At 36.6% G+C, this 23,126-nt stretch overlaps 1 protein-coding gene across 4 annotated transcripts in view; it reads left to right on the top strand.

Moving 5' to 3' along the window:
- Window positions 1-18,472: 18,472 nt before the first annotated feature.
- LOC148035069 (protein SHOU4-like) overlaps window positions 18,473-23,126 on the top strand; it is a 30,730-nt gene continuing 26,076 nt past the window's right edge. The window contains exons 1-4 of one of the 4 annotated variants that reach the window (XM_087679985.1): window positions 18,488-18,974; window positions 19,646-20,787; window positions 21,031-21,125; window positions 21,659-21,814. In XM_087679985.1, coding sequence (XP_087536111.1) covers window positions 20,106-20,787; window positions 21,031-21,125; window positions 21,659-21,814 — 933 coding nt within the window. In that variant the 5' untranslated portion in view covers window positions 18,488-18,974; window positions 19,646-20,105. Of the gene's footprint in view, window positions 18,975-19,051; window positions 19,227-19,645; window positions 21,126-21,658; window positions 21,815-23,126 lie in introns of those variants that run through there. The other 3 variants (XM_087679986.1, XM_087679982.1, XM_087679984.1) reach the window with 3 other exon arrangements.

Here is a 23,126-nt window from a genome sequence, read left to right as displayed (position 1 = left end):
GCTCAATACAAGTTTTAGGCCATTTTCAAGTGCTTGATTTTCTATTGGGCCTGTTTACATCTCTTCTTGGCCTTTAACAACAGTCCTACCTTAATGCTCTCCTACACGGTGATCTGGCTGGCTCCTAAGGCTTTACCAATTCTCACTGACTGTAGTATCCTTTCGTGTAGGCATGTACCAAAAACGTACTTCACCAACTCCTTTTTAACAAGAATGATCTTGTGCGCACTAGATGTGATGGTGGATGTACACAACACTTTTGATAGGCCCATTTGTCTAGGGTGAATATAGCATGGACAATGGCCATGCCACCAATGGGAATTCGGTCAATGTAGTGCCCTATCGATGCATTCTTTCTGAATGCTCCTCGGCCCTTCTAGCAACTTACAAAATCATTAATGCCAAGTACGGGCCACATTAACATAAACTTAGCTTAAAATAATAAGCATAGTAAAATAAAGTATCTAGACAAACTATTTATACACTTACTTCTTGCTCGGCATCGATGGCAACCTCCAAGAGTTTGGTTTGACTTGGACTCGTTGATCAAGGGGGGTTGGTACTCTTCCAAGGACACCTATCTTGCTAGCGAGCTAGCCTACACTACCTCGAACTCTTGGGTGCCAACCATGGCGTGCTTCACCAGTTATGAGTGCACCGTCTATGTCTTCCAACTTCTAGTTGTTGTACTTCGTAGGCAAATCATCAAACACAAGGGGGAAGTCATTGGTGATTGCTAGCATCAACAACACCTCATCCCCCCTCACTCCAAAAAATTTCTCCACATCATGGAGAAACACAAATTCTTTATCGTCAACAAAGACTTCACTCATGCTATCTATGCAGCAATCTGTATCGATGAGAGGGATGTGGCCTCCTACTCACCTGAGCCACCTTACTATCCATAACAACAATAGCTCTATCGACCATAAGATCTAGAGATGTTCCGTCTTCTACAACCTCTACTTCCTCTATGGCATTGTCCACCACTAGTGAAGGCTTTGGATCAAGGATATCCTTCAGCAAGCCTCCTACATGCTCTTCATTGTCCACTATGATTGTAGGGGTTCTTGACCTTCATTGAGTAACAAAATGAAAGTGGCAGGCCATGAGAGGTAGTTTGTGCCATGATGATCAAAGTTGTATTCCATGGCCTGCTTAAGAGTGAGATGCTTGAAGTAGTTGTTTATAAATACATGTGTGCCATTAATGTACTTCAGGAGATTGCATGGCACCCATTCCTTGAACCCCATGATACACTCTCATAAGTATGTGTTTATGTACTCGATAAGGTATTGCAGGCTTGGACCATGTCACAATACCATATCATAGTACTTCATATTGAGACAAAAGATCTTGTAAAGATCTAAGCCCCTAGGGCGAATTTTGTGCTATGAAAGAATTGCATGAAGCTATTAAGAGTGTGATCCATCGTGGAAGAAGGGGTGTAGGAGGCAAGTGTAAGGGTGCTTGGGAGAGGAGAATTGGTTGGAGAGTTGAAAAATGAAAATGAGGACAAGTGAATGGTTTTTATAGACCATGGACTTAAAGCTTTAGTTTTTAAAAATCCATTAAATTTTTTAAACGACGTTTTGAAAAGTTAAAAAACCATTAAAAAATCCAAAATATATAATGTTAAAGAATCTAAAATATGTATAAAGAATTCAAAAATAAAGTCCCTTGATCTATTTATCCTCGTAAATTTTTTATATATCATTTTACATACAAATTTTGACTTGTTACAAAGCAATCGATAACATATAATTATTCTCCATTCTTTTGTCCATTTGAAATATAAAAAACCATATAATATTTGAAATACTATATCTCAACCAAAATATAAAAAATCCAATATTAAACAAGCTCACCTTTCTACCACCAATACAGATATTTAAGTTCTCCATACAAAAGTTTCCCATCAAGACAAGATGCTTCTATAGATTTAGGAGACTCCAACAATCACTCATTATGTATTCCACCTAGCATATGCATTTGAATATCAAATGCTTGTCCCATGTCTTTAGTAGACTCCAAGGGGAATTTATTCACATGCTTTCTTCATCCAACATTGGTAATAAAAGCACATGTACAATGATGAACATGCAATCAAGTAATGAAAGGTAACACTAGAGACCACCACTCTACAGGAAAAGATGTCACTTGTGTATACCCCACCCACCTCATGCTATCCTTCTTCAAAATTGAAAGTAGAAAAGTCTTTAGTTATGCCCTTATAAGTGAATGTAAAGGGACATTGATGCATATTAGTAGTTTTGAATATATATATATATATGCAAAAACATGAATTGATACAAACCATGAAAGACCTACTAATCTTGAATCTCTCTCAAATCTCAATGAGCTATAAATGTCATGTTTGATCTTTACTTTTAAATGTCTAAAGAGTCTACCCATTCAAAATGGGGCATTCCAAAGTATTAAGAGGTGGACAATGAAGTATCCCAAGAGAACCATATGAATCAACTAATGTTGGCACTATATATATGAACTTATAGAAGAAAATCTTACGATGTAAAAGATATTGTGATGACTTTCCAATCATCATTGTCTCACCCACATCCACGTATAGAACTTTGTGTGTCCTAGACAAGCTTCCCAAAGGTTGATCATTAACAAGATTCAAAGAAAAAATGATTGACAAAAGAGAAGAAGTAAAAACCTCACAAACATATGAGAAGTTAAGAATATAAAAGTAATGACTTACAATTTGAGGGGAAGAATTATCAAGTAGTCCCAAGAGATAGCTTGAAGTCCTTCACACTACACACATGTTGAATTGATGCAACAAGACCACCATCTTGAGCCTCCCAAAACCCAAGCACTCTATCCTTCCAATGATTTAATAGTACACCACAACAACAAGCTTGATGAGGCCCTATTGGTAAAGGCTATAGGTAGACCCCTGAATGCTTCTTGAACAATGCTCTTTCCCATTTGCCATGTTCATCCTTTGTATTGTGTATATAGACAAAAGATATGGAATTGTGGGGTTAAATTTATTGACATGGAGATGCCATTAGAATGGTAATGGAAGTAAGGAGGACTATGTGTCTATGACTATGTGAACATAGAAAGATGAGAAATTTTGTGGAATGGAAGAAAGAGAAAAGTTGGGTATTGGGTGGATATGGCTTGGGAGAATATTGGGGTTGTGTAGCTATAGCTATGCACAAAAGAAAGATGAGAATATTTATGGAATGGAGGTAAAAGAATGACCATGGAAGAAAGAGAGAAGTCGAGTGCTATGTGGCTATGGTAGAGAGAAAATGGGGACTATGTGGCTATCGCTAAGAGAAGCTGGGCGCATAGAAAGATAAGAAAATTTGTGGAATGGAGGTAAGAAAATGACCAAATTGGAAGCATGTCTCGCAAAAAGACACCAAAAATGTAAATTTTTAAATTATGCATGTCATAAGAAAAGGTTTTGGGAAAGAGAGGGGATTTTCAAATTTTGGGTCACCTTTTCTGACACCTATTGGAACCTACCTGACATAGGGTAGTAAAAGTAGGGTAGGGGGAGAGGACATAGGGGGACAAGCCTATAAGTGGTAGGAACAAGGGAAAAAAGGGAGTGGATAAAATGTATACACCACCCCCTCTCCCGTTGGTCCACCTTATATCTCTTGTCATTAGGAGAGTCATTAACTCTTAAGCTAAAAGGCTCTTTTTTAGTCCATATTCTCCCTAATGAATCATCTATTTCTCTCTTTTATCCTTGAGGATTTGAATACATTCTGAGTCCAAATTAATAATATTATTTCTCTTGCCTATGTCACCACGTAAATAGCAATATACATTGAAGCTTGCTAGATTAACCCCCTCAAGCATGTCAGAGAGCTCATATTCTAATGCTTCTAGTTGCTTTGCTTCTTTTTCTTCTACTTTCTTTCTCTTATGCTCCCTAAATTTCTCGGCTTATTCTTTTGTATCCTTTTTCTCATTCTCATGTAGTCTCGTATCTCTCTCATATGTGATATCCTTGCTTTTAGGACCTATTTTGCCCTTGGGATGATCATGTCCTTGTCCACAAGTGTCAATCTATGTGCATGGGCATCATAGATATTTGTATCCTAGAAAAAATCAAATAAAAGTCATTTATAGCCTCCTGGATATAGTTGAGAGTACTTCTCATCCACTTGAAACTCTTGAGACTATCCTTATCACAAATCTCCCTAAGAAGTCTTTGGAATGACAGTTTTGAAACTGTGTTGATAAGAGCCTTCATTGCCTTTCTAATCTCTCTCAGACATCTCTCACCCTTTGAAAATCTTCTCTTACATTTTCTTAGTGGCTTAGATGGCTTGGAGGCTTGCTGAATCTTTTGAGCAATCTTCCTAAGAGCAACTTTTTGCATCCTTACAGTGGCTTTTGTTCTTACCATAGCTATATTCATCATCTACAAAACGAAAAAATTCCAACAATATTCAACAATCCATAATGTCTATGTCAACATATGAAATACGAAAACAAACCTAAAAAGGATACAAAACCACATGCTATTAGTTTCATATGATACACTCTCTTACCTATCAACTTTGATGGAAATAAAGACACCAACTCACCACGAAAATTCAAGTGTTACTAGAAAACGTATGAAATGTGACAAATAGACTAAGCAAGGGATAAAGAAGAACTTAATCATATTTCATATGAAGGACTATGTAAACTCATTAATTTGATGTGTGGAACACAAATATGATGCCCCTAAGTGATAAAGTAGACCACATTTTGTGTTTCATGCAAGGACATGTTTCGCTATTGAAATAAAATTTACTTGACATGGGGAGATGATGAAACAAAAAATAATAATCAAATGTTGAGGTGTTTTTGGCCCATACCTTGTGTTTGCAAGATTTGTTGCTTTCGATGAGTAAGCAAAAGACTCTATATGGATAGAGTTGTTCTTGGTGGAATGGAGAAGTTTGCTCCCCACCAAGTAGTTAGCTTCCTTCAGTGTGGAAAGGTGGCTCCCTAGTTGGGAGAATGCACTCCACAATCCTCTCCATCAAGTACTAAGTTTTTCTTTTTGTTGCACAAGAGAGGAGTGTGCTCAAAGAGACGGATGTTGAATTCTCCATGTAAGATAGCCAATTCCACTGAGCTAGACTTATCCTAAGAATCTATTGGCATATATATCTTATGTTTGGAAATATTCTCCTTGGATCCACCCTTGCTTGAGGTGATCATTTTGTGTTTGCATGTGGCTTGTGCTTCTAGCCTTGGCTTTGAGAGAACCTTGCAATAGATTAGTCCAAAACATGCCATCTCCCAAATGACATTGAAAATATTTATTAAAGTGGCATTTAATTGCATGTATACTCATGCAACCCCCTCTTTACGCCTCAAAAATAGCCCCACACATGAGCGGATACCTCTAAAAAAGTTTTTTCAAAATAGATATCTTTTCAAGTCAATAAATAGCCTTTTGGAAAAAAGTTTGAAAAGTAACATATCTATTATTAAATGCTTTATTTTCAAGTCCTTTTAAAGCAAGATCTCACATTAGCTTTCTATCTTCAGGCTCAGTCTTCTTGTATCTCCATCAAGCTTCAACAAAATCCTCTCATGCACTAGTGTAACCAAAAGCACAACATCACAGCACCTAGTCCTCCATAGCATCAACAAATTAAAACATGTAAAAAACCATTTCAACTCTATTTCTTGCTAGATTTCTTGTGAAATGCGAGTTTTCTTCTTGTCACCCATGCTTACATAAACTAATTTTACATTTAATATTTCTAAAGGCAACAAAGTAATTTATTTTTCTATGTTTGTATTGTAAAATGTGAGTTTAGTTGTATGTGATTCTCTTTAAGTGTTATATTTTGTGTTTCATGTATGATAAACCATCATAAACTCAATTTGACCATCCATTTTTCCATTATATAAGATTTGGTGATATCTTTCTTTCTTATTTGAGTTTTTTACAACTTGTTGTAGGGTTAAAATGTAAAAAATGAAACTTTCTCTAGAAGGAATGGAATAAGAAGAATTAGAGAATACGTGCAATGATAGACTCTTTGATTTTCTTCACAAGATAGGAAACTCATCCAAGTTTATGTACATTAAGGATATGCTAAATATTCCTTTTGATTTGCAAGAGAGCTCTTGGAAAATCTTGAAGAAAAACTTCACATGTACAAGAAATATAATGCTAGACATGCAGAGAGTCTTACAATTGACAATTATATTCATTTTAATTATGTGATTCAGGAAATCAAATCTCCCAAGACAACTTTGCTCACCAAGTAGAAACTTATTAATGAAGAGTTTAGAAAGAGTGAAACAAACTACCCTTAGGATCCAAAAAGGTATAGGATTTCTTGTGTACATTCAATATATGGAACATTCTTCTTCAGATAAAGTGCAAGATAAGAAGGGAAAAGATGTTGCATATATAGATAAAGAGGTTGAAAAGAAAGCAGAGATGTTCCGCAAAGATGTTGAGAAACAACTGGCTTGGAAGTACAGTCTTTATCCTTCGACTTTCGAGGATCTAATTCAATAACAACATTACCTCTATGCAAACCAATTGCAAATAAAACGTGCTCAATCTTTGTTATAGTATCTTATCAAGCTTATAAGAATTTTAGCTTCCAAGTGACCCCTATGTAAAGATGAATGGGCTTTTAAATCATTTTATAAAGTGCATGAAGTATGTAGATATGAACATTGGCCAAAGGAATATCTAAAGCTAGCTTGAAGTCCACAATCTTTGATATACCTAGAGGGGGCTCTATTCTAGTTGCTTGGGCTTAATTGTAGTGTCTTCAAGTCACTAGCTATATGCCATTTGACTTTGTCGCTCCCAAATTCCTTGATAAATAGCTCTTCTCCTACTTATTAGCTCCTAATCGTGCTAGTATTGAAGATTGATGAAAAATCTAATATACTATATCAAAATCCTCTATATTCCCTTTAAAAGCTCATAACCACCAAATATTGTGTTTGGATTGAACACTAAATAGCATTGAATCACTACAAAGACTTGATGAAAGTGCTCTATTCATGAAGGTAATGGAAACCCTCTCTAATTTTGTACACTTCAAAATCTCACTTTCATCAAGTTTAATCGCATAAACTTGGCTATTCCTTATACAGGAAAATGTTGTTAAAGTCATTAAAAATGACCTCTTTCTTCTTGCTCTCAAAATTGGCCTTGATATGAAAAGACTCACCCAAAAGTTCCATCACTTTATCATTAACTCTTTGTTTGATACACTTTACTATGGACAGCCTTGGAAGTAAACAATTGTGTAGTTGACATTGTTTCATATTTGATTGCATTAGCTTGCAAATTTGTATATATGCATCTCAACTAATATGATACTATCTAAAGTCTTCTACACTAGCTCAAAATCCAAAGAATGATGCTTAATGAAAGAATCCAACATTCTTTCTTTTCTTTTTAAAAATGTTTCTTATCAAGAATATACTTCAAGACTATTAAGAACAAAAGGTGATAATAAATTTGAGATGCCTTTGAAGCATTTCTCTTACTTACATTTAGTTGAATAAGAGACCTAAACAAGGTCAATATCACAACTCAAATATTATATAACCAAAGTTATATTCAACATTTCTCAAGTAAAAAGGTATACCTTGTTGCTCTGATTCTTTTACTGTTGCCACCTCCTTCTTGTTTGAGATTCTTAATATGAAGATCTAAAATATTTTTTGTCATTGGTAAGCTTTGATATATTTCTCAAATGAATGGATCTTCTATTGACAATCCTGTAGTTTTTGCAATAACTCATCTCTATGTTTTGTCAATAAGTGATTCTCAAATCTAAGAACATCATTCTCTACAACAAGATTAAGGGTATAGCCTATAATGATTACCAATAAACCTCATGAATGAAGTGCTATTATAAAAAGGAGGAGTACTACTTTTGATAGGACATTTGGGATATAACCTTCCATCTAGCCAGAGATCAAAATTTTTCTTTCCTTCAAATCTAAACACATGTTTCATGGACTCTAAAATAGTATTTTATTTTGTTCTTTTCCTAATTGCTTCATACTTAGATTCTAGCTCAATGTCAAGATGTTAGAGAGCTCTTTTACCATTGCTATAAAGATTGTTAAATGATTGATCCATAGCTAAGGGTGTGATCAACAACTTTGAATGGCAAAATTGTGTGAGTTGGAAAAAGAATAAGAATGAGAAACTGGTAAGGAGAAGACTAAAGAAAAAAGATAACGAGGATGGAAGGAGGTAACCAAATGTCTAAAAAATACAAATTGAATATTCACTTTCACTTTTTTTAAGAGAATATCAAATCTTCATTAAATCAATCATTGTCACATTTATTGGGGGCAGCCTAGATTTTTAGGTTTGAGACAAGCCACAAGAATATTTTGGTGATGACTTTTTACTATAAACTTTTTAAAAATCACAAAATGATTTTTTAAAATATTATCTCTCTAAGATCTCTTACACGGCATTTTTGAGACCTCAAATCTTCCTATTTTCAAAGGAAACTATAAATTGTATTAATGAAGAAAAAGAAAAATACGAGATAATTACACATAATGTCTTTAGGGAAAGCTTAACCTTGGCTAATTGTTAATATATAAAGCATGATAATTAAGCCCCTTATATGCATTCGATAGAGTGGGTTTAGCATTATTTAGTAGTCCTAGTATTTGCAACCATGTATCATATATTATATGTCCAATAAGATTGCAATGTAGCAGATTTGATAGCTTTGTCTTTAGTCCACTTATTGTGCTCTTTATTATTTCATCTTTGTCAACTCATACCTACATCAAAAAGTCAAATTTAAAACCATGAACAAGGTCAACATTTTCATTATTGAATAGTGCTCTATTTCTACTCATCCAAATACCCCACAATAAAAGTCTCCTCAACCAATTTCAAATAGAAGATAGGCAATCCATAGATTTCTCTTATCAATACTTCCTTCTAGGTGGGTGTGGGGGGATGGTATGTTGAAATAAGAACTTGCAACAGATTCATAACATTTTGATTACCTTTATAAATCAATATAGAGATAGCAAATTGTGTGAATTTATGTGGGGCATCTTGGACATATTTTGGTCCCAATCATATTTTAGCTACCATAGAAATGGTCCAATTTGCTTTAAATAGTATGTGCCATGTAATACAATATATTTTGTTAGATACACCTACTCAAGAGCATTTGAAATATGTAGAACCATTGCTCAAGGTTCCAAGTGAGATTCTATCTCTTATTTAGCTTGTATTTGAGTTTGTTATTCCTGTTGGAGATGTTGGGGAGTGGTAGTAGGGGTTTATCGTCTTGCTAGCAATTTCCTTTTGGGTTGAAGTGCATGTTGAGCTAGATGGCCTTGGTAAATTGAAGATCCTAGCACCTCTATCTTTCCTAAATGATATGGAGATCCTAGTTGAAGAGGTGATAGGGTGTTTTGAGCTAATCAATCTATTCTAAGAAGCTAGTCAATCTAAGTCCAATCTCTATAGTTAAAATCCCATATATCCCTCCACATTTTAATTCCTTTCTCATCTCAATGTTATTTTCCATCTTGTCTTTTACTAAAAATAAGATAGTGCTATGTATTTATTAACAAACTATTAAAAAGAAGGTATGTGATCATTCTATAGATCCCTAGGATACATAGTTCTATTGACATAGGGTAAATGGGCCAAGGTAGCAACCCTCGGTAATGTGACACCTTGACCCCTAAACAAGTTTGGACAGAAACAAAACGAAAAATGATTAATGTATGTGCCTTTCATACTTGGCAATTTTTTTCCACACCAAAAATCTGAGCTTGATGTTGTATAGAAAAAGATCAAAGGTGTTGTCTCTTCATATCACTCTTTTGGCTTTGTTACCGTAGTAGGTATCTCAAACAAAGACCGTTCTAGTCTAACTTCCATTAGTGTGTAGAACAACAAGGTATCATGGACAAATGGAAGTGTCATCCATTTTAGTCTTCTAGATAGCATGATCTATGCACCCCTTTCATGGATGACACTTTGGAAAAGGAGATATTGATTGCATGATCTTCACCAAACACATAACAAGTAGCCTTCATTTTCTTTTCTTTATAGGCCAAGCTCAAAGAGTCACTGAAAAAGCAAAACAATGACATTGGACATGCTAAAAAGGCACAACAAATAGAGAATGTTGAATTTGAAGTGGTGTCTAAAATGAAATGTGATATTTCATAGTGCATGATCAAGAGGGAGCTATATGGTTCCAAGAACAAGTGCCAACTTGTCTCAACTTGTTTGATGTGGCCACTATATGATATGTGGAAAAAATGAGTGAATCAAAGGATTCCTTTAGCATCCTTGTGAGTGGATCAAGTAACCTATAGGCTCTTCATGACTCCAATTGATGTCTTACAAGCTTTGTGAAGAAGGCAATCATGAGCAAAATGTAAGTTGATGTGCTCATATAATTAAGCATTGAGACAATCTGAGGTAGGTAGATATGTGATGTGCATAAATTTATCAAGAAATTATCGAGGTTCCATGTTCATGGAAGCTATGAAATTGAAATCACAAAATAAGGTTTTATAATGTCAAACTTACGATGTGCACATATTGGATGAAAAGGATAGACCCTTCATCCTGGAGATCTAGGGCAAGTGGAAACAGTGATGGACATTTCTAAGAATAGAGATTGGGCCATAGATTAATGCTAAACCCAAGCTTCAACATCATCACATGTCTACACATAACCTCAATTTTACAAGTCATGCATCTCTCCAAACCATTCAACACAACTGGTCATATGATTAGATAGCTAACTTTATTATCTATGAAGAGTTCTCAACCTTAGATCAATGTCCTATCTCTCAGTTAGGATATTCCCCATCCTAAGTGAGAGCTCTCCACATTAGATCAATGTCCTATCTCTCATTTAGGATGTTCCCTATCCACTCTCTTAATCCTAGGCAAGGAAGCTATACATTATCTAAGAGGCCTACTTAAAAAGTCAAACCTTAATAGAAAGGTCTTGAACTTACTAAACCTATTGCTCTTGCCATTGTAGTCTAAGGGATGGGATAGATTTCATTAATCATTGATCCATGTGTGGCCTCTAAAGTTCTCCAATGCCTTTCGAAGGCAATGCCTCCAAGTTTCAATCTCCAAGGCCTCCAAGCTCTCCAACTCTAAGTGAATTTTGTGAGATTTGATCTCCTATATGAGTAAGAAGAGAAAATAAAAGAAGAGACATGAGGATGAATATAGAAGCTCCCTCTCTTACCCTCTCAAGTGCAATGGAAGAAGGGAAGAGAATAAAGAATGGAGACCAAAGTTGGCACATATACATACACATCTTATATATTATAACACTTGATCTTTTGTCTTCACCTTCATGGCTTGCCATAAAATTTCTCTATTTTCTTTCTAATATAACTTACACAAGAGAGAGTGCATTGTTCAATTTTACATGGAATAGTAAAATTTGGAAATTTTGAATGGCTTAAATTTACAATGGTGCCCCCTTCAATTTTACTTGCCATGCATGCATCTACTTTCATTCACATTCTTTTCTTCTTACCTTCACTTTTTGACTTTTATAGCTTTCTTTCCTCTGTCTCCTTTTCACCATAGCTTGGTAGTTTGGTAATCTTGGTAGAATTACCCCCTCCTAGGTTTGTGTTGGTCCCTTCATCACTACATCAATGGTTAGAGGGGATTCTTTGTCTTCATTGGTTGGGGGATACTTTATCCAGACATGTGTTAGGTACAAAAGATATCACTCACTACATCTATTCCCTCCCAATAGTATGAGTCAATATCACTTACTCACACTAGAAGGGGTTCTATCCAAACATGTGTTAGGTACAAAAGATACCTCGTTCAATATGGATGCAACATCTATTCCCTAACTCAAAAAATGCATTTACTTTCTCTAATCTTTCTAGTAACCAAGCTTCTTGTTTGGCTACTCGTTCTCTTGCTCATTTGTCTCCAAGTTCCCTTTGTGCTTGTCTCCTATTCTCAACACATGCATTAACTATATTGTCACTTTTGGGAATGACACATAGCATCACTTTTGACTTAGTACCTCTTTAGCAACACATAGAGGACCTCTCGCTTATAGTACCCCATTAACACATATCCCAACATAGATAGTTATCCTATGGGATTTTACCATTCTTTAGTTTACTTTTCTTCCAACAAACATTCAAAAAAATGACCAACCAATGCTCAATCACTTTTACTGAGCTACAAGCTAGCAACACAATGATTATTACACCTCAAAATGGTTAAAGCTGACATTTTCTCCCTACACTTATCCACCTTGTAAGACTAAATTCTCTTTATATAATAGTTCAACTCATCACAATTTATTTTTCCTCTAATCAAATTGATCTTAAACCTAAGATTTCTTCCTTTACTAAATTCCTATCATCAAAAGTAATAGCATTGCCTCTCGACATTGTAGCCAAGATATTGTATCATTCCAATCAACTCACTTATAAGTCCTAAATGAATACCTATGGTACCAATCGTAATGATAAGGATGGGGATTACATGGTACAAAACTTTTTGCTTTTTATAGATAGAAAATATCTGCTATGACTATAGCCTTTCAATTGGTCTTATTCATATTAATTGCAACCTCATTTTCATTAGTTATCGGTGTGCAATCATGGCCGCTTCCTCGAATAATTGGTTTAATACCAAACTATTGTTTTTTCAAGAGCTTCTCTACGGATCAAATTAGTCTTTTAGTAGATATACTAAATTATTTTATATCTCGAGGAATAGATAAGCCAAACAATGGTATCAAACTGGACCTCCTCTACTATTTGGAAATGGATAGAAAGGAACACATGGATTGTGCCTCTGCCTAGTAGAAGGTTGTTCTAAGTCTACATAAAGCCTTGGATTGAAATGTCAAGCATATTCTACCAAATCAATAGCCCTTGCTAAATTCAAGATCTGGTGTTGATGATCCTCAGCTAGCTCTAAAAAATAGCTCATCAAGAAATGATCTTCATGCTCTCTCACTAATTCTCATTAATCTTATAATCCCCTAGTGCAAAATACAAAATAAAATCATTCTCTAATTAAATAAAAATTTTATGGCCTTATTTAAACAGTCAAATAGGATAATACCCCAATAATGAATAATGAGATCTTCCACACACATGCTATTGCCAAAGCCATAGGCACCCCTTCAATTGAATAGTAATAAGCCAAGGGCTACCCCAACAATACAAACAATCTACTTGTAGATAGTTAATCCTTTTCTTTCAAATTTTGATAGATAGGGTTGGATACTCCTAGCTTATCACCTATCAATGCAATGGTAAGGCTCAATTTTAGGGCTATTATTTTAAACTAGGCACTAAATCTTCACCCCATCTCTCAAAGGGTACTCCTTATGATATACCCCTTTCCAATAGTGATGGTTTATTGAAATTATTTATCTTTTGTATAACCATGTGCTTTACTGTATCTACTGTGTTTAGAATTCAAAATAATTCTTAAATTATTAAGTGTTCTTTTATATTGATTAATAATTAATAATAAATTAAAACACAATCTTCTTCAGCTCAATACACATTGAAATTCTTTTTAAATTTTCTTTTGTCCTCCTAATCCCTTATGAATTCTACTATCTTCCTCTTATTCTTACATTGCACAATATAATTAAATTTTGATTCTTTGTATTTTTTTAAAGCACTCAAGTTCAAATCATTATTACTTCATCCATTTCTTTAAGTCATGAATTTGTTCTTTAATTTAGACGTATTTTAAATTTGCTATATGTATGAAGAATCACATAGGTATTGCAACTTTCCCCACACTACGTTTGTACGTACATATGCATTTGATTGTCATTATAGAGATATTAAATTTTTTTGCGTACATTGTTAACTGAATAAATTCTTTTCAAACCCCACATACAACTTTTTCTACATTGTAAACTTTGAGGCTTTGTGGCAGATATGATGCTTGTGGGCTTGGCCATGTTTTTGCTAGTTCTTCATGTATTATAGCCTTCCTAGCTCCTAGGTTGCTACTAAATATATGAAATCATAGAATTTCACAAAAAAATTTGATATCCAATTTCAATTACCAAAATTTTTGTTATTATGCTTAACATGAAACTTGTGATCATCGACAACAAATTGCCTTGAAGCACATAAATATGCAAATTATGTACATATTAATACAACCAAAACTAAAAATTTATCATCCTTACTTCTTACTCTTCATCAATGTTGATCTCGGAGGCTTGTTAAACGTCTTGACTCAACTTTGACTTTTCAATGGAGGGTGCTCGATGGTACATATCCTCCATAAGGACTTGTTTAGCCACAAATGTGGCTTGCATAACTTTGAACTCTTGGGTGCCATAACTATAACATGCATTGTTGAGTCCATGCATCCTCAAGAGAGATTGTTATGCCCTAAATGCCTTCAAGCTATAGATTCCAATACTCAAGGGGCAAGAGGTCTAAGACAAGGGGGAATTCATGGGTGATTGCTAGCATGGATATTGAAGAAGGTATTCTAGGTTGGGAGCATACCACAACACCATGTCATAGTAGTCAGTATTACAGAAAAGGACTAGTATACATTTGATATCTTTACAAATTTATGCCTTCAAGGAACTATAAGAAGCTAACAAATGTAGGTTTCATTGCAAAAGGGAGGTTAGAGGCAAAGGTGTTGAGAGAGGAGAAATATTTGGAAAGTTGAAAAGTAAAAAAGAGAGTTGGTCATGGATTTATATAGGCAATGAATCTAGCATTCCTATAAGAAAAAACAAAAGACCCAAACATATGAAAATTAAATACAACAAAGTATACAATGTTAGCAAATTAAAATACATGAAATCAAGTAAAAAATAGAAGCCCTCAATCTATTCATTGTGAATTTCAAATACATCATCTAGCTCCACATAATTTGTGGTTTGTTGGAAAGCATTAATGCCATGTAGTTCGTCTCTGTCCATTTGCCCATCTAAAATAATTTTAAAAAAGGTTCCAAAACATAATCATCCTTACTCAACAAGCAATATAAAAAGTAGGCAAGCTCACCTTTCCCCCACCAATTCAAAATTTAGCTCTATATACTTACTTATGTTTTCCATTAGTCAATGATGCTCTTGCAAATTCAACAAGATCCAACAATCTCTCATTGTGACTAACTCAATCATTCCATCTAGCATATGAATTTGAAGATCAAAGGTTTGTCCCATATCTTAATTAGACTCCAAGGGAATTCATTGGCCCATCTTCTTCATTCATTATCAGTAATAGAAGCACACATATAATGATAAACATGCAATCAAGTAACAAAATGCAACAATATGGATCAATACTCCACATGGAAAGATGTCACCTTTATATACCCCACCCCACCTCTCCCATCCTTCTTCAAAGTTAGAAATGAAGAAGCCTTTACTTATATCCTTACAAATGAAGAGGGACAATGATGTATATTAGTGGTTTTGAAGACATAAGCAAAAACATGAATTGCCATAAACCACGAGAGGCCATAGAGCTTGAACCATTTCCAAAATTTATCATGTGCTTCTTGCTTGGCTTGCATGGGGCCAAAACTATTGCAAATTTATTGAAGTAGCTAAGAGGCTAGGTGCTTGCTTACCATTGCATCCTACCTCTGTCCTACCTTTTTTACATCAAATCCTGTCTTAAAAGCACCATAGCTATGAGGTAAACCCCCTTGCAACCACTCCAAAGATACCCTCTTGGTGAGCACCCAAAGCTCTTGATTGCAGTGGATGCACACGTCTAAACAAAACTTTGTTGATCATGGAAACTTGGACTTCCCTTCATTCCTAGACATACATTTTTGTCAAAATCAAAACATACAACCATCTTTTGGTGTTTGCATACTCACTCACTCAGTGGAACTGTTGTAACACCACTCAGAGGTCCACTAAGAGAGATAGACTAACGATGCTTTTCTCCTTTTAGTTAAACTAGGCCTCGTACCCATGCTTGAAAATTAGTGGAGTTGTCGGCTATATTGTGTGGAGCTATTGACTAACCTACAACTAACGAGATTGTGTTCGTAAGAAGATTTTGTTCCTGATGGCTCCAAAACATCATGCAAACATAAGAGAGCTCATCATGGCCTTGGTACAAGTGGAATTGATTGTTGCAACTACCATGCAGTCCTAGTAACACCTCCATCACTTATGCATTAGGTGCCATAAGAATCAGTATAAACAAAAACAATTGGTGATATAATAGTTCTAACTAAAGAATATAAGATAATAACATTAATGCCACTTTGAGGCTTAGTGTAGTCATGGGTTTATTTGCAATCATTACATCATTTTGGTTTAATTAATATAAACTATGCATCCAATTTACTGAGAACTTTTACTATCTCACAATGGAACAATTGTTTAAAGTTATGAATTCAGATTAAATTCTATAGATCAAATTACCAAAATTTGTAATTAGAAGTTAGGGATGACCCTAAACCAAAGGATCTTATGACATAAGTGATCCTTACAAGAATTAAGTGTAGAACTTAGGACTTGTCTTGCTACTTACTAAACTCAAGTGGATGGTCTTGCCTTGAGCACTATAACTAGATTTGTGGAAATTGAAGACATCTAAAATATATTTAGGGATCACAACTAATAAGAAGGGTTAAGCTAGAACCATGAGAATCTTTAAAAAATATTGTGTAACATGAAATGACTAAAAATCTTGCTTGTTATTTTTGCTATTTCAATTGCAACTAGTGAATTTTTTTTTTTGGAAAGGAGTGCTTGCTATGTTGTAAATCTTGAAAAGTATATATTTAAAAGAAGGCATTGAATTCCATGATTGTGGTTGCAAAAGCAAATATTGATGAATTAATCCATACAAATAGCATGGGGAGCAAGTGTGGCTATCCCCAAGCACACTACTAAGTTCAACCATTAGGAGAGCTAGCTCCATCTGGAGCATTAGGATCAACCCCATAGTCAAGAGGTCTCTCCATTGTTGTAATTGACTTGAAAAGACTCGTGACAACTAGTAGGGTTCTAAGAAGACTATCACACAAGGGTTGGGAAAGAATGCACTACAACCCCGAAAGAGGTCCGAAGTTCCCTAGATTTGGTGGTATGTACAATTTATGGTTGGTTTTTGGTCAAGTATTTGATAGTTTTGGCCCAATTTGGGAGGATTTATATGTTCGATTCTTGGGTAGGATTGGATTTGGTATTCTATGGTCCAATGAATAAACAATATTACCTTACTTGCAATAAAATATCTCTTTTGAAAGGAGTGTTTTCCTTATATTTGTGTACATACACTAAGTTTTGTGTAATTAATGAAGCTAGTTTTAAATGTATCACATAGTTGTGGTAATTAAGTAATTAGATAACTAAAGAATGCCTTTGGGGTGCATGTAAGGAAAGAAGCTGAATAACTTCCATGACATCCATGATGGAAGTTATTATATGGAAGGGTGAACCAGATTAATCAGACGGCTTCTCAACAACGAGTTTAGATCTAGAGCTGAAAGGCTGATTTCCCTCGGGTCCAAGTCTTAGATCTTGACACAACATCATTTTGAGGAGCCAATGTAGGACTATACCTTATGGACAGAGGGATTGACATCCTATTCCCCCTCATTTCTCACTCTCATAGCTAATTGACCAAGCCTATGCATTTCATGGGATCTATGTGATGTTGCTTAGAATATGCAATTGAGTGACTGTCCAAATTCTTGAGCAAAAAAATAGTAAAATGTCAAGGCCATTGCACTTTAGACATTTTAACCAAGTAACTTGCTTTGTTTTTGTTTTATGTTTTGCAAGGCACTCTTTATCAAGGGAACATCTCAACTTGTAGGACATGTTTTCCATCAGATCTTATTAGCTTCAGAAATCTACGAGTGTTGTTAAATAATAAAATTTAGTACATAGATTAATTATTCTTACTCAATCCACTCTTTTTGCCTTTCATTTAATAGATCCAACACCTTTGGCTAAAGTCATATTCTCATCCACACTTACATGATGAAAAATCATGAACATGCTTAACCCTTACTATCAAAACCTAATTTTAAAATCCTTCATTGGTAAATTTATCATGAAAAAAAATGCACTCTTTCCTATTTAATCTATGAATATTCCCATTAAATAATACCCCTTTGAATGCAAATAAGGTCTTAAAAAAAAAAAAAACAAATCTATTCTTTTGAATTGAAGTGATATACTTACATATTTATGAGTGACCCCTGCAAAGAACACGTACAAACATGAACTGTCCTTACCATTAGTTGACTCCGTCTGTTCTTAAGAAATAGAACCCGACCATACTCAAGAGTCGACGGCCTTTCTAGTTACAAAAAGGATGCGATGTGAAGAGACCTAACATTTGCAACATTGCGTATGTGACGCTTTATTTTATTATTTAATATATCTATAGTTTAGATACACGGGCCTTGGTTTCATCACCGTCACCTTCCTTGGAGATTCCCGCTATAATAGCATACACACTCACTTCCTCGCCGCGCCCTCACACGCCCGCGCTCTCATACTTTTCTTCCTCCTCCATCGCCATAGCCACAGTTAAGAGGAGGCCTTTTCCAGTGCCAGAGAGAGACGCTGCTTTTCCACAATTTTGGGTTTCTCCTGACATAGGCTACGTAAGAAAAAGCATCTGGGTTCACTGTTCCTCCGTTTTTGCCCCAAGCCACATTAGAAAAGGAAAAAGATCTCGACTTTGGCGTCTTTTCCCATCCGGGATTACTGTGCCTCTGTTTTGCCCCTTTTTTGTCTACATGGGCTCTTTCCTCGACTTGCCCCGTTCATGGTACGGGTTCTCCTCTTTTCCATCTTCTGACTGGTATCGTGTGCAGGGAGGTTCCGTCCCTGCCCTTCTTTCTTTTTGTGCTCCCCATGCCCTGCCCTTCTCCTTTTTCCGCTGGTACTGAGGTGGGCTCGCCGGCCAAGCACAGTTTTCGGATCAAGCCTCTGCACTTCTGTGAGGTAACATCTCTTAAAGCCCTTTCGCACAATATGATTTCCTGCTGCATTCAATTTAATTGAAGGGCTCGGATTTGCAAAACATGGTGGGCGCATTGGGTGCTTGAATCAGCATGTATGAGAGTTACTAGCTCTCGCACAATATGTGCTTGATTGCAATTAGACGTGCTTTATCTAGCAAAATATGATGTCTGCATAGATTGCTTGAACCAGCATACATTATTCATAGACTGCAATGCGGGCGAGGGGAACATGGTATGTTTATTTGTAAAATTGCAAAGCAGCAATTTTACCCGATACATTGTGCTTGCAAAACAAGTGTCTGCATTGTGCTCATTCTTGCATCTAGTCCCAGTAGCTATTGGATCATGAGCAGGAAGAAATTATGTGGATGATAAGCAGTATTCTGCTCACAAACTAAGGATAGTAGTATGCAATGCTTAGATAAGTATAATGCACTGTGTATATGTTCGGAATGGAATTAAAGAATTTGAATGAGGTTTATATGTGGAAAATATAGAGAGTTTCCACTAGCATGCAATACCATGCAGTATGGAAGTTCATGAAAGTATCTTTTACAAAGCACTCCTCTACTTCATTGCCTCTTCATATTTAATGCTGCAGTGTGCCCACATCATTTTTGTTTTTGACATTAGTTCTGCTTATGTGTGCAGGATCTCTGAACAAATGCTTCCATAAACCAACAATTCTCAACAGCTGGTGGAAGGCTTCTGCTTGAAGCAATGTTTCCCCTTTCCTCAAAGGCTAATTATTATCTTTCTGCTGTCAAGGGTTCAAGAAACCATAGTGTGTGAAGCAGTGGGATCTATCACATCGTACCCATGTTATCTTGTGGCTGTATTAGACTTAATGGCCTAAGTAGATGATGGGGGACCCCTTTGACTACCTGTGACTACCTGTAGCCTTAGTACTTTTGAAGGCTCTCTTCGCATAATGTTTTGATGCCCAGCTTATTCGCTTTCTGCAGCAGTAAGGGTGTTGTATCAAATACAAGCATGTCTGGTATTGTGCTCCCTCTCACCCATATGACAGAGGAGGGAGTCTGGCTTTTCATGTACAATGGGCTTGTATTCTTGTAACTGAGTCAGCTTTGTTCAGTGAGGGTAAAAAACCATGGGAACCCGCTCTGGTTCAAATATTCCTGCCACCAGATTTCCTTCGCATCAGCTCAGCAATGGCTTGTATGTCTCTGGTCATCCAGAGCAATATAAGGAGCGGCAACCAACTTTCAGCTCATCTGCTATGCCTTACACGGGTGGTGATATCAGGAAATCTGGTGAGTTGGCCAAGATGTTTGACATACCAGTCATAGAGCCTCCAAAGTCCAAGAAGTCTACAACTCCAGTGTCTGGTAATAACAAGGCCAGTCAAGGGGGAACTTCATCATACTCGGGGCCTCTGTCCTCCAGTGGAGCTGCAAGATCTGCTTATTCAATTTCAGGGCCTCTTACTACCAGTGGACTGCCACGACAAAACTCTGCTTCATCAGCTCAAAACCGTTCTGGACCTCTATGCGGAAACCTGGTGGTAGGTGGAAGCCAGGTGTCTCATTCTGGGCCTCTTACAAGGGGTGGGGATTTTGCTGTAGCCAGTGGGTCCAGGCCTGGGTCATCAGGGAACAGTCGCAAAAACTCAGGTCAACTTTCTGGTGGATCTGCTACTCCTATTGCACGCCAGAACTCAGGAAGCTTGCTGCCAGTAACAGGCCTTATAACTTCTGGCCCAGTGACCTCAGGACCACTGAATTCTAGTGGAACTCCCAAAAAGAAGTATTCTGGGCCACTAGATGCATCAGGTACACCCACAAAGCAGTTAAATGGTTTATTCGCACGGCATGCTATCAACAATATAAGCCAGCACAGGCCTGCTGTAAAGAGAAGCCTGCCAAGGGTTATTTTATGGACTGTCATTCCTCTGTTTATAATTGGATTCATAGCAGGGGGATTCATCTTTGTAACTGTGCATAATGCAATCCTACTGGTTGTTGTTGGTGGCCTTTGTGCATGTGTTCTGCTTCTTGTGGGGTGGAATCTACTAGGCATGGGGAACACATCTCTTGGTGACTTTTTGGCCTCACGTGAGGATGCAGATTTAAGAAATGCAAAGGATGGCCAACATGTGAAAGTAACAGGGGTAAGGTCCTTTCCAAAGCTTCATGTATACAGTGCTCTTAAATTTTTAAAAGCTCTAGAGATCTTGGTTTTTATGCTTAAGGCCCATGTCCAACACTGCTGATACTTGTGATGTTTCATTGGTCTTTGGCTTGTTTTTTGATGTCAGTTTTCCTGGTGGGTTTCCTTTTCTTTTTCCTGTGTCAATGGTGCTACCAGTTCTTTCTTCCTTTGGACTTTAACTTTCAGTCTGGGCTTTAGAAACTATATCTTTGAATCCCTTTAGTCTGAAGAACTACCTATTTAGAGAGGGCCTGTTTAGACAAAGAGATTGTCATCAATTATTTTATCGCAAGTTGACCCAAGAGTTCTGTGGTTGCAGGCAGTTAGTCAAAAGGTTAGCAACTTTGTGTTGCCCATAAATCACACATACATTGGGTCTTTGCATGAAGTGATTAGTGTTATTGTGGATGGAATGTAGTGCCCATTTTAGGAGGATAATGTCTTTGGATCATGTATTCCTGAAATTGGAAGAAATACATATGCTTTTTGTAGGTTGTTACATGTGGCAGTGTGCCATTAGAATCATCTTACCAGAGGGTGAATCGATGCATATACACATCTACTAGTCTTTATGAATACCGAGGGTTGAAGTCAAAGCCTGCCAAACCTGGGCACTGGTTTTTTACATGGGGGCTACGGTACTTTGAGGTATGCCATTTACTGGTTAGCAAATTTTCATACTCTGCGATCTAGTAAAAAGAGCCAGTAATATATTAATTGTCTTGATTTACTTGTCTGATATTCACTTTTATGTTCGTTTCATTGAGGGATCATGGCAACTGAGTCATCAGTGCAAGGTGAATTTAAATTATGTTGATTCAGAATGAGCTTCAAGCTATTGAGTTTATCGCAACTGGGTATGCCCCTTGTTAGCCAGCATTATATACAGATTGTCTTAGCAAAAATGTTATTGTAAATAGTCTTACATGTTAACATTAAAAGCCATTGGCAAAGAATAAGGTCAGGTGGTAAAATGTGTGCATGCAAATGTATTATGTTACATAAACAAGAAATATTAATATGAGTTCCATTTTTTGTACGCTAGTGCTTCATTATCCTTTCAAATTTGGTGCCCAAGACATTTAGCTTTTTGACGCTAAGAGATGAATAAAGGTGAAATTGGCCAACAAGTGTTTGATGAACCAAAAATTGTTAGAGATTTGGTTACCTCCAGGATGGGCACATGCATGTACAGGGCAGATTAGGGCAGCTTGGGCACCATACCATTGTACAGCAGACGGCAGTTTTGGGCAGTTGCCACAGTTGGGCAGTGATTTGGGCATGCGGATGAGGGCAGGCAGGGCGGACAGATCTGGCGTGCGGCAGGCTGCATTTTTTGCAACATTTTTTCTTTATTTTATTGCTTTTATTCAGTCCTGTTTGTGCAGCAATTGGCCAGTTTTGAGTGGCGGACCTGATCAGATAAATGAATTATTTCTGGTCTATTTAGGCTGGCCTGCCCCTGGTCACACACTGAAGTTTTTGTGTAGGTTTGGTTTCCTTGCTTGTCCAATTCTTTATTTCAGTTCGGTCATAGGCTCTTGTATTTGTTCCACGTTGACATGGTATATAGCAGAGTCGAAGCGCTGATTGATTGTGGGCTGATTTGGAGAGCAGGTTTCAACACAACACCAAGGTTGCGTTTTCAGCGTTTGAGGGCGAGTGGGAGGGCTGTACAATGATGGAAGGCTGAGCCGGAGTTGCGTGGGAATGGAAGTGATTTTGCTGTTTTTGTGTAGAATTTGCTGTTTGGGAAGGAGGAAAAGCTGCGTTTTCTGCCTTTTGCAGCAGATTTCAGATTTTAATCACCTCTAGTGGCTAAAGCAGGTTTGTGACGAGCAAAAGGAAGCTTGCTTTCAGAGTTAGAGGGGGACTTCCCATTTTCTTGTGCAGGTTATTTGGGTGACCATGTCTTTCAAAATTGACATGGAGTTTCAGGCTATCATGGAGTATAATTTCT

The sequence above is a fragment of the Lygodium microphyllum genome, chromosome 6, assembly GCF_053477565.2.
Source record: "Lygodium microphyllum isolate KBCC chromosome 6, Lygodium_microphyllum_v1.1.10, whole genome shotgun sequence".
NCBI lineage: Eukaryota > Viridiplantae > Streptophyta > Polypodiopsida > Schizaeales > Lygodiaceae > Lygodium > Lygodium microphyllum.
Note: the sequence above shows the minus strand (reverse complement) of the source record. Positions and strands in the feature narration are given on the sequence as shown.